Source organism: Limulus polyphemus, unplaced genomic scaffold (assembly GCF_000517525.1).
Source record: "Limulus polyphemus unplaced genomic scaffold, Limulus_polyphemus-2.1.2 Scaffold1197, whole genome shotgun sequence".
Lineage (NCBI taxonomy): Eukaryota > Metazoa > Arthropoda > Merostomata > Xiphosura > Limulidae > Limulus > Limulus polyphemus.
In genome coordinates this window covers 148,121-160,245 of record NW_013666807.1, presented here as the reverse complement: position 1 = coordinate 160,245, position 12,125 = coordinate 148,121, and the positions used below count along the sequence as shown (strand labels likewise).

General features: G+C 30.2%; 2 protein-coding genes and 1 long non-coding RNA gene across 3 annotated transcripts in view; 1 reads left to right on the top strand and 2 right to left on the bottom strand.

Annotated features, from left to right (window-relative positions):
• The window catches only part of LOC106462554 (bicaudal D-related protein homolog), a 52,114-nt gene extending 50,020 nt beyond the window's left edge, over positions 1 to 2,094 (bottom strand). The window contains exon 1 of the mRNA XM_022389856.1: positions 1,359 to 2,094. Within this exon, the coding sequence (XP_022245564.1) occupies positions 1,359 to 1,619 (261 nt within the window). The 5' untranslated portion in view covers positions 1,620 to 2,094. The remainder of the gene's footprint in view (positions 1 to 1,358) is intronic.
• Positions 1 to 12,125, top strand: part of LOC111086564 — a 37,701-nt gene that overhangs the window by 19,595 nt on the left and 5,981 nt on the right. The window contains exon 2 of the long non-coding RNA XR_002611299.1: positions 10,791 to 10,899. This is a non-coding gene — a long non-coding RNA (uncharacterized LOC111086564). The remainder of the gene's footprint in view (positions 1 to 10,790; positions 10,900 to 12,125) is intronic.
• LOC106462553 (coronin-1C-like) overlaps positions 4,481 to 12,125 on the bottom strand; it is a 17,452-nt gene continuing 9,807 nt past the window's right edge. Inside the window, exons 9-11 of the mRNA XM_013922489.2 lie at positions 10,788 to 10,889; positions 10,301 to 10,423; positions 4,481 to 10,066 (exon numbers count right to left, since the gene is read on the bottom strand). Of these exons, the coding sequence (XP_013777943.1) occupies positions 9,890 to 10,066; positions 10,301 to 10,423; positions 10,788 to 10,889 (402 nt within the window). The 3' untranslated portion in view covers positions 4,481 to 9,889. The remainder of the gene's footprint in view (positions 10,067 to 10,300; positions 10,424 to 10,787; positions 10,890 to 12,125) is intronic.

Below are 12,125 nucleotides of genomic sequence, written 5' to 3'. Positions count from 1 at the left end.
CTAAATAAAATGTTTTTAATTGTGTACCAGTTTAACGTTGAATATTATTTACGATTTTAAAAGAAGTGGTATCAAAATGGCGGGTAAATCGCATTAAAATGATCAAGTTTTTGGAGGAAGAGGTCTCAGAGTACCTGACCCTCCTAGGTCACACGACCTAAATTCCGATCAGGAGATCAGGCAGGCAGGTGGACCTGTCTCCATCTTATTCTAAAGTTGATCATTTTCGAGTTGAAAGGGTAAACTAAAAATTAAGTTAAATTGAAAATTAAAAGGGTAAATGAAGAACAGTCCATTATTACACATTAATACAATTATGTTATAAATGTGTAATTTTAGACCTTAAGCTCCACATCGTAAAAACTGATGAACCAATCTGTTTAGTTATGTACCCCTGTTTAGAAAAGTTAGTACATCTTGAAGAAAACGAGTCCCCCGGTAAGCTTACAAATTTACAGCACAATAATCCGGGGTTTGACTCTCCGCGGTAGACACAACATATAGCCCAATGTGGCTTTGGGCTAACTTAAATAAAAGAAAAGACACATTGAAATGTCTGGCATGGCCAGGTGATTAGGGAGCGCGACTCGCAATCTACGGGTCGCGGGTTCAAATCCCCATCCCACCACATATATTCGCCCTTTCAATATTTCCACTATTCGTTGTTAAAAGAGTAGCCCAAGAGTTGCCGATGACTAACTGCTTTCCCTCTAGTCTCACACGACTAAATTAGGGACGGCTAGCGCAGATATCCCTCGTGTAGCTTTGCACGAAATTCAAAAACAAGCAAATTGAAATATTAATCAATATACATAACAAATATTATGTACCCAAAACATTAGTTTTAGTATCAAAATAGTAAGATCAGTAATAAGTTTTTGCTAAAATTACATTTTTAGACGTTATACATCTAGTACGATAATGCTATAGTTTCTTTATCAACATATATTAGAAATACATAATAATCTACCACTTTAACAATTTATTGATTTGTTCGGTAATATACGTTATTTGAAAGTTTCCATTTATATGTAAAACTAAATTGTGGAATATTTATTATATATATATATAATTTCTTAGCAAAATATATAATATTCATTCCATATTAAGGATTGGAAATGACGTATAAAACGTATCTGAATATATCTCACTCTGCAAGCAGTTTTCTCGGGAATAGCGAAGCTACAAATATGTAAATTAAATTATTATCCTATTAACAGAGTAACGTATAACTATTGGGTTAAAAGTATGAAGTTATACTGAGATATATTTAAAAAATAAACTATAATTATTTAATTAAGTTACACACCTAAACTAAGCATTTTTTTTTAAATAACTTATCCATATCAGTGTTTTACCTCAAGTTTGTTTGAATAATTTTCTGTTAGTTTTTCATTAATCAAACTGAGTTCTTCATTTTTCTCAAGGAGAGCCTTCCCTAACTGAGCAGCCAAAATTAAATCTTGTTCTTTCTGAGTCAGTTGTGCATGAACGTCATCGCTCTCACTGCTGTTTTGAGCCCTATTTTCCATTTCTTTTATATATTCCTCCAGGTCGTCATAGAGCGTTTGATAATTTGGTGGCGTCTCCTGCATTTCTTCCAAGCGACGGGCATACATTGTTGTTCCCAAACAAACATAACTTAAAATATCCAGGCAGCGTTGACGATAACAAGCATAATTTTAAAAATCGGGAATTTAATTGTTTCTGTCTATTTGCCGATTTTTAGGCAAATGAAACTAAAAACAAAATGACTGGCACGAGCACCTCTGTCCGAATATGAACGGTTTGCGTTGAGTACCTGAGTGTCCCTAAACAATACCTTTTTACTATCTCGACGCGTTACTAATTAACGTGCATTTCGATTTTTTAATTGCTGAAAAAAAAAGTTCCAACTATACTTTTAACTTTTTAACGGTGAAAGGATTATAACTTATAAAGATGTTCAATTAACAATAAACAAAAGTTTTCTGTCGTTAATCAACTTCCTCTGTTAATCTCGTGTAACCTATACCACTTCGAAGCTCGCTCTGGGAGCTTTACCTGTGGAACCATGAACATATGTTACCTGTTTAAAGTGGTTCGGCAGGGATACTAGTAACCAAACGTTCTGTCGTTCATCTGTGTATTTCTCTTGCATGTTAAGGGTGTTTTCTTAAAGCTATCGGTGACTTGAGTTTTATCTATTTACTTGTTTAATTTTGGTATTATTATAATCATTTAGTATATAATAAAGTATATAATAAATTATATAGTATATAATAAGCCTATATAATTTGAAACCCACGTGCTTGTTTTTTTGTTTCAAAATACCATGTAGCCCTCTATACAACTTCGTTTAAACTATACTTTTAACCAACCGTGCTTTAATTTTTATCGTCTACTTTTATACTTATGTTAAACCTATTGCCAATCATTAAGACTTTTTAAAATATATATATATATTGTGGTAACGTTATCTTATTTAATCCTTTTATTTTTTGGAAATACTAAAAAATGCCTTTTTTAAATACTTCCCGCTTTAAAAAATTATTTTCACTATAGTGAAATGTTACGAACTTGAATATCAAAAGGCACGCATCCCATTTAAGCTTAAACTTGTTTTGATAAATGTTTTAAAAAGTATGTGGAGAATGACCAAAAATGTATACTTTTTAAGACTGTTTTTATTCAATTATTTAATCATATATGTCATTGAAAGGTTGTTGAAGATTATATAATTAATCAATATTTCGCGTAAATTTACTGCTAACTTACGAAAACACTCGAGATGTTGTATACCTGTGAACATCCTAAACGTTGGGATTCATATTTTCAACATATCTTTCCGCTAAAGTGGGTTTCAGTAGAACCAACAGACATTGCTTCGCATGATGTACAAATAGAGAGAAATACTAGGTTCGATTCTTCGCAGTGGACAATGTGCAGATAGCTAATTGTGTACTTTTGCAATAAGAAAATAACAATGGAGTAATGATTCACTACAAGTAAACAAAGCACTTGTCTTCTGGCAAGTGTATATTTATTATTTGTTTCTTAGAGTAAAATGAATTAAAAGAACTAGTTGGTTTCTGTATCAAACTTTTAATTAATTATAAGAAAATTGAGTTGTTTTTTAATACTGTTATCATTAACGCTTTCTAAATATTTTTTTGTATGCATCTGTATAAAAATTGTATTTGAGTTACTTTTTGTTGTTGTTGTGAAATAGCGTTGCTATTCATATATATATATACAAAACAATTAAAAAACAGAGTGATTAAATTATTGGTAACTATTTAATAATTTTGATATACTAAAAAGACCTTCTTTACCGTTAAAACTTGCGTACTTGAGAATGATAGCACCAGCGATCGAAACGTCGTACCTGTTCTCAAAACAAATATTCCTTGCTGTAAAACTGTAACTTGTAATAAAATAATATTTATATATTGTTTAAGCGAAATGGTGCACACAATTAAATTGTATGTTTTCGAACAATAAATACACTTTGTTAATTTGTACATTTTCAGAAGCTTGATTTTAAAATCCCTAAAATAAAAAGAAAATTGTATTTGAAATGTGGTTATCAAAACTCCAAAAGTCCCTTTCAGACCATAAAAATTCTCAAAATAACCAAAACTTTTAAAACCAAAATTATAATGGTGAGATTCTTCAATTTTTTCATTATTTAAAAAAAAATGAATAGTGTGTTAAAAAGTTCGTATTAAATAAAACCTTCCGATAATTTCTTACAATCAACCAAATCATCCATTTTTACCAGTTATCGTCATAGGTATGTTTCAAATTTATACAGTTCATCATTTTAATAACAGAAGCGGGGAGAACAAATTTAAGGCATAACGGCAGTAAGAAATACACTAGTGAGTGATAGTTTCTGCATTTCATTAAAAGTTTTCCTGCCCAATTGAACTTCAAATTTGTTGATTTAGACTTTTATGATAATTCTTTTAATTGAAGTAAATGTTTATTACATGGCTTCCATTCCATTCATTAAGCTCTTGTATGGTAGTGTTTAAAAAAGAAAATAAGGCCAAAAAGAAAACATGTTCTGCTTAAAGAAATGTAATTGAGAAATTACAGGTTTAAGACTTGTATTTATTTAAACTGAAAGCAAATTAGTTTGTAATATTTTAAAACATTTTGAAGGTATGAAACTTATGTTTTATTGTAATATATAATGTATTCAAAGTGCAACAATTAGAGACTAATTTTTCCAAATGTTAAAATATTTAGATTTAATTTTAACCAAAATTTTAACTTTGTTTCGAGTGTTCAAGTAGGATTCTGAAACGTTTTATGGAGTTTTCAAATAAATAGTAAAAAACTATCAATTTTTATTTTATACTTTTGTCAGAGCTTATGAATATAACCATGGTAAGTGCCCGTATTGTCTCTATTAAAGAACAGATAAAGATACTGGAAGACGGTGGATATTATGATGTAGTAATGCAGTTTTCATGAATCCTTTATTGACAGGTTCAGTTCACTAATCAGTTTATTAAGACTTTTCATACAGTTCACAGTCACAACTTACCTAAATGTTATTTCAAAAAATCACCGATAATATATAAAATGACAAACTGGAATTAAATTAATTTAATATTTGCATTTCATAAAATTTATTTTTAAAAAATCTAAAATCCTTTCATACAAAATTGCTTTTCTGACTTATACATGTGACTTGCATACACAACTTTCCAGAAAATACAGTAAATGCAAAACCACTCCATATACAAGTAAACAATTGAGAATAAACTTAAAACTTCTGCTGTTTTATCCTACTGTCCCATTGCAAAATTTGAAAGTAGCAAAGTTTATGTTGTACAAATTTATGTGGTTCTTTCTTGTGCTCACTTTTTTTATTCTTGACTATAGCAAAATTCTGCGCTAATGCAGAATCAGTTATTCGCATAAGGAAACATATTATTACATAAGTAAAATAAACAGAAAAGACAAAAAACATCCAATTACACTTTGGCATCTTAAAATCTACGACTCAATATACATTTCTAATGATATAAAGTTTTTGTTTTTGCATAAATATTACAAATGAAATTGAAACTTTGACAAAGTCGATTTACACAAAAGTTTATAAAATGCTGCATTGTAGAACATATATATATATATTAATTTAGGCCTTTTGTTAAGAGGAATGAAGATAAAACTGTTGAATAAGTTTTCTAAGTACACTCTTATTTTAACTGGTAATAACATAAAACAACTTTTAATCTTATTACTGTTAACCCTACAATTCAATATTACTTAAAGAAAGTTATCCTATATTCACAAAAATTAGAAAAAAAAACTGACATGTAAAGTTAAAAGCAAAAGAACACAAAGTCAATAAATGCCAAGACAATCTTTGATAACTAAATAATAATAATAACTATCACTTAAATATCATAAATATAAAATCAACAGTAAATTATTCATAAATGATTTCAATTGAATATTTGTTAGTAATTCTTCATTTTTTTTATTTACCTATTCGTTTTTAATGTATTCTCTCACAGGTTAAAATAAATTCGAAACACCCCACTTATCATGTATTGTAATATTGCTAGAAGTTTATAGAAATGCTAAAGCTAATACACAACGGCTAAAATGCCTCATAACTGATAGTTATGTTGTACATAAATATTTTGGAATGTTATACTGAGTGTGTGGAAAATTAAAGACAAAGAATGTTACAAGTCTACAAAAACACTTGAAAAATTAAGCCTAACTATACGAAACCAGAGCACTTTCAAAAGGTAGACTTTCCTTCTTAAAGGGAGTTGGGATAAAAAAGAAAATATATTATTCACCCACCCACCCCTATATTAATAGGTTTGTAGCATTGTGATTTTTTTAGATGTTTTCTAAACATCTTAATTGAAAAATTATAGTACATCAAATCTGTATTTAAAATCTTGATTATCCTCTTTAACCTGACAGTAAAGGGCAAATCATACAAGTGACCTCTGGTGACAAGGAAATATATTAAACTTATCTGAGAATTTTTTGTTGTTCTACAAATAGTTTACTCACCTTTTGTTCTTATAAATTTTTAGAATAGAATAACAGGTTTTTTTTTTTCAAATACAAACTTTTAACTCGTAGCTCCATCTCTTGACCAATTTTAGATTTAATTACAGCCACAGCTGTTGAGGATCCCTCGTTTACTTTAATATTCATTTTACACACAGCCTGTGAAAGTACAGTATGCAGACAGAAAGTTTCATGAAAATGAAATTAAAAAATTATCATAAAACAGAACTCTTAAAACACTAATTTATGGCTAATTAGATTAGTGATACTACAAAATCATGCACATTTGCAAGTACAGTCTACGCATACCTAGATAAAATATACTAGACTGTTAGTCATGTGTGCTTACTAGTTCAAAAAAAATGAACAATATGGTTTAGTTTTAAAAGATATTTATTAAATCGTGGAATGTAATATAAATATATAAGCCTTCCATGTTGTTTATATCTTTGTCCTTTACTCATTATTTTAATGACCTATCAAATAAGCCACTACTGCTTTTTGTAGTAACTTCAGGCCCCACACTTGAAAATGAGGGAGTTACTACTGCTTTTTTTTGTAGTAACTTCAGGCCCCACACTTGAAAATGAGAGAGTTACACACCTTTCTTTAACTAAAAGGCACATTATGCACTTTTCCTCAATCAAACCTTAGTGATTCAATCATAACATTAAAAACAATAATAAAATAATTAAGTCATAACAAATATATATCAATGAGAATGAATAAGTTACAGAAAAAAAAAATATATATATACTTTGTTAAATCTTAAGTTTCATCAATTTTCAGTTACTAGGACACCATATTTAACATGGAAGTCAATTTTTTTCAGTATTATATTATTATTACAACATTTGCAGGTCTTATCTAATTTTTACACTGACCATCAAGCAAACTATAATATTTTTCTCTATACTGCTACTGACGTAGAGCTAAAATTAAATATAAAAATACACAAAAATAACATTTCTTTTAGGGTAACATTTTAAATCAAATAATAAGTACAACCCGAATTCTTCTAGCCTTTGGTTCACTGCCCGTTTAAATCAAGACGTTATAAATGCATCTCTCACTTAAAAGAAAAGGCTTCTATTTCAACAACATTGCAAACAATGGTTAATGAATAGAATTTACTATTTACTGAAATATTCCTGAACAGGAATAATTCTCAAATAACAATTTCCAAACAAAGGCCTGCAAAAAGCAGATTCTCCTTGTAAGGAATAAAAAAAAACAAAGTGCTTATTTTCCAGTTAAATTCTTCAACATATTTCATGAGGCGCTAATTTAACTTTAACGTATAAAAATTAAAAGGTTTCAAGGTCTAGAAAAATAAGAAAAACATTAGTATTCATTTAAAAATACTGGTATTCATACCGTTTCATGCATACAAGAACAACTGATTATATTTCATTGCACTAGTGCACATGAATCGAACACTGTTTGCGAGCTATACATGAACTACAATAAGCTGGAATGGAAATGAAGTTTTTCAACTACACATTGTACTACATATCAAACTTTATGCATTTTAAGCACTTAGGGTAGTGAGAGTTGTTAAAAACTATCCTGCTATTAAAGGCTAGTAGATTAGCTCTTTTGCTTAGTTGAAAGAAAACACTTGCATGGTATATAAAAAAAAAAAAGAGTTCCATATCGAGCCAGGGAAATTACCACAAAAGAAAACTTCCAGCAAACATGGGACCTCGTATGTGATAGTCAAATTGTGTTAGTATTCCGAGTAAATACCTTATTAAAAACTGCTATTAGATTAATCACTTAGCTCAGTTGCCTCAGAACTTGTCTCGGGCTTCATCCTGAGCTGACGAAATACCACACACACACAAACACTTTCATGCTGATTAAAATGTTACTTGTATCACACTTGCTACACTTTTGTGAGAAGATAGCTCAATGCTCTATGAGATTTAGTTCAACCAATGCTTAATCATACACCTTTCAAACAATAACAATAATGTACAAGGTATAAAAAAAAAGGGTTATATCGTGTTATAAACAACCTGTATTGAGCATTCTACATATTTATGTTACTAATGATCACAATAATTAAGTAAAAACATCCTAAAAATATTCAGATATCGAAAATTTATCTTAATTTTAATTACCTCTCATAAAACGCACAAAGATTAAGCCTAATTGTTATTTCTTCCTTTGAAATACTGTAACAAAACAGTAATCTTGGCATTAATAAGATGATTAGGTAGACTTCTCGTTTCCTAACAATCAATAATCAGATTTACAGTTGAATATTTTGGATTATCTTAACAAGTTGATTTTATTAGGCCTTCTTTAAGTTTTATTCTCTCATAAAATTCATGGTTAATGTCCGTTCTCTATTGCTGATGCTGACAGGTTTATTTAGCTTTTGTCTTACTAGTCAACACCATGAATATAATTTTTTGTTCCCTTTATTTGCTTCACTTGGAAATGTTAGTCATTTTTTCCCATCATTAAAATATTTTACACAGTAAAATAACAAGATTTACTTAAATTATGCAACAAGAACAGGATAACTTTTGACTGATTATATTGACTGTTTTGAGAGTTTATATCTATAATTCTACACATTTAGAAATTGCTAAAGAAAAAGAAGCTCGTACAGTTATGGTTTTCCTAATACGGAAAATTAATTTTAGATTTAAATCAAATGTATAAAAATCTATATAAAAAGTTTCCTCATCGAAATTACGATACCAGCAGAGAAGCATGTGGAATATTTTCCCGCAATTAAAATCGTGAACATTTAGTTATTATGGTGCTTTTACATAATAAGTTTACTTGTTCTGGCATGATGAAAAAGGGGAAAATTACACGATAGCTGACTTCATTCTCAGGGAAAGGTTGTATAATAAGTAAACGTCATTTTACATAGGATTGTTATACAACAGGTATACCAACCACATTTTACATGGTAAGGTCACACACACAAGAAATATTATATCATTTTACACAAAAGGGTTACACAACACGTATATATTACTTTACATGGAAAGCTTAAAAACATCTTTACATAGAAACGTTCACAACAGATGTCCCTCATTTTAGATGGACAGTCAGAACAATAGCTTTACCTCATTGCACTGGGAAGGCTCACAAATACACACACATCAATTTAAACTGGGAAAATTCCACAAGATTTTTCTGAGCCTGATTCACATGAAAGAGTTAACTTATCAGCTAAGCACATAAACAGTAGAGTATAAATATATGTATATGTTCTGAAAAATAAGGAAGTTTCATCGGATTGATAACAATCATAAAGTACAAAGAACAACTTTATAAAACTTATAAAAAAATAACAACAAGTATAATGTAGTGGATTCTTACCTTCACCCTATCATCTTATTAAAAAGTACCATAAATCTGTTATGAACGTAAGAAAAAAAAACCTGAAAAGTTGGCACCTTTGATGATAGCAGTGATAGTAATGAAGTTAACACCCACATAGTGGGGGATGAATCACTTAATATATATAGAAAAATCTGTAAACAATTTAGTAACAAATGACATTTGCATCACACAATTGTACCCCCCCCCCCCAAAAAAAATCTTTGGACTAAAATTACCCATAAAGACACCGATATATAATTATTATACAATAATATATTACAGGCAGATCCCACGTGGTGCATTAACTCGTAGTTCCTGTTGTTTCTTACACTATTAGTTTCCCAGTCAAACAGGTACACATTTCCAACACAGTTATTTCTATTCTTAGAACCAGGCTATAAAAAACAAGCCAAGTTGACAATTCCTAGCATCTGTTGTATTTTTTTGTGACACAAAAGAGTAAGTTATTATAAGTACTCTCTCAAACAGGGTAACATGGGAAAAGTTACACCTCCTCATATGAAATATCTTCACCACGGTTGTTCAAAACTTGGGTATGTCCCGAGAATGCACGATGCGAGGATGCAACCGTTTTCTCCAGTTCCTTAATGCGGTGATCGTGTTCACTTACGGCAGACTTTAGTTTTTTTATTTCTTCCATTAATTCTTGAATCTTCTTGTCCTTGTAGAAAAAAAAAGAATAGCTTGATTTCTGAACAAAAATTTTCATTTCTTCTGACTCCATTTCATTAATTGAATAAAATAATCCTGATTTAAAGAAATACCTAAATTAGGCTTAACTCATGATTTCACCAAAATTACTACAAAAAAAAATTTTTTTTAGTAGTACAAAATTTATTGTGTGTCAATAATGTAATTACAAATATGACAGAAACCTTTACAATGTACCACTTACAGGTTTGTGGAAGGCTGGTTCTGGTTCATTATTTTTAGGTGCCATTTTGTTTAGAATGTTTGGTTTCTTTGAAATTTTCAACTCTTGTTTTTGGCAAGGTGCATATCCTTCCTTTAGTGAAATCTAGAAAGGCAAAAGGTGGGATCTTTAGTAGACAGTTTCTTCTTCATAAAACATTTCATTAAAGTAACAAAACTGCACTTAAAGTAGCTTCCAAAAAAAAAAGTTTGGGGATTGTGCAGCAGAATTTCATATAAAAGAATGTAAATAGTTTTTTTATTAATTTTGTTTATACAACATTTTTAATGGTTATTATTTCTAAAGTAACTGATTGTATAATAACATTTGTAATTAATTTATACAAATTATAAGAGACAATGAGTTTTCTACCATCATAAAAAACAGACTTGCTTTATAGTATCTATAAAAAACTTCCATTATGTTAACCAAAAAGAAGTGTATATATTAACAAAACCAATTATTATACCAGAACTGGGACAGCATCCTTTCCTTCAGCCCATTCCTCAGCAGAAATGGCTGCCACATCAGCCGCCGTTAGTGGATACAAGTCATCTTGAAACTGGTCAGACTGTGTGAAGGTAAACACTACTTTAACATGGGCATCATAGCAGGGATCCAAACAACCAGAGTTCTTGCACAAAATGTGAAGAACACAAAAGACTAAAATCAACCTTCACTATGCTCCTCCTTCCCAGGCTTATTACACACTACAAATGTCTACATTATCAATCCAGATGCTAAATAAATCATTATGAATATCTTATGCATGCAAATTTGCACAGTATAAACTGATCTCAAAAGTAGCAACAATAAGTTGAAATAATCGTGATGTTGGCCTCACTTTAAGCCATATAAAGTACCATCTGTTTTAGTATTTAATAAACATTTACTAACACACCTAATTTTAATGAGGTGTTGTTAAACACAAAGTTACACGATGGACTGTTTGTGCTCTAACCACTGTGAGCATCGAAACCCAATTTTTAGCGTTATTCACCCTCATATTTACTGCTCAGCCACCAAGAGGCCCCAATTTTGATGAGAGATGAAGAGTACTGAGCTGACGCACAATTAACACATCATAATCAATCAAAAAAAGTATTTTTGAAACGAATGTATACACACGTGTGTAAATTTTTTTTAAAGTTTTATTTTTCAATAGCCCAGTACTAAAAAATAAACTCAGTAACAACTTTAAACAAAGGCAATGTAATTGTTAAATTGAATGGCATTTCATGCACATGGGGGGGATAAATAGGCCATAGGAATTAGGTATAACCATCCCTAGGTTTGAACTAGGAGTCAACATTTTATAATCATTGGTGAAAGCGCAAACTGAGTTTAACAGAATCATACTTCAAACCCTTTGAGGTGTAATCCAGCATGCTAACGTGGCCACATCCACTCCAATATTATGTAGGTTAGGCTTACAACAGTCTCAATGTAGCTGCAAGGATGAGCAGAAATAGTAAATGTAAAGATAACATTAGCCCAATCAATTTAAAACTGGGTTGGTGCTAAAGTAGTCCTAGTAATTTGGAAGTTACGTTAAAGATTTTCTGGAAATACCGCATCCATCCCACCGTAATCGTTTACCATTAACAGAGGGTTATAACAGAGTTAACATTTCTAAAAGTTTTAATGCCATACAGTTTATTTAGTTATAAATCTATATGCCAGAAAAACTTGTCTGTTTCAATTTTTATGAAGAACATGAACAAAGATACACAGCAAATAGATATGGAAACATTCAGTGCTTATCTTTTCAGCTTCATTTTCTTGTTTGTTTGTTTGTTTGTTTTGG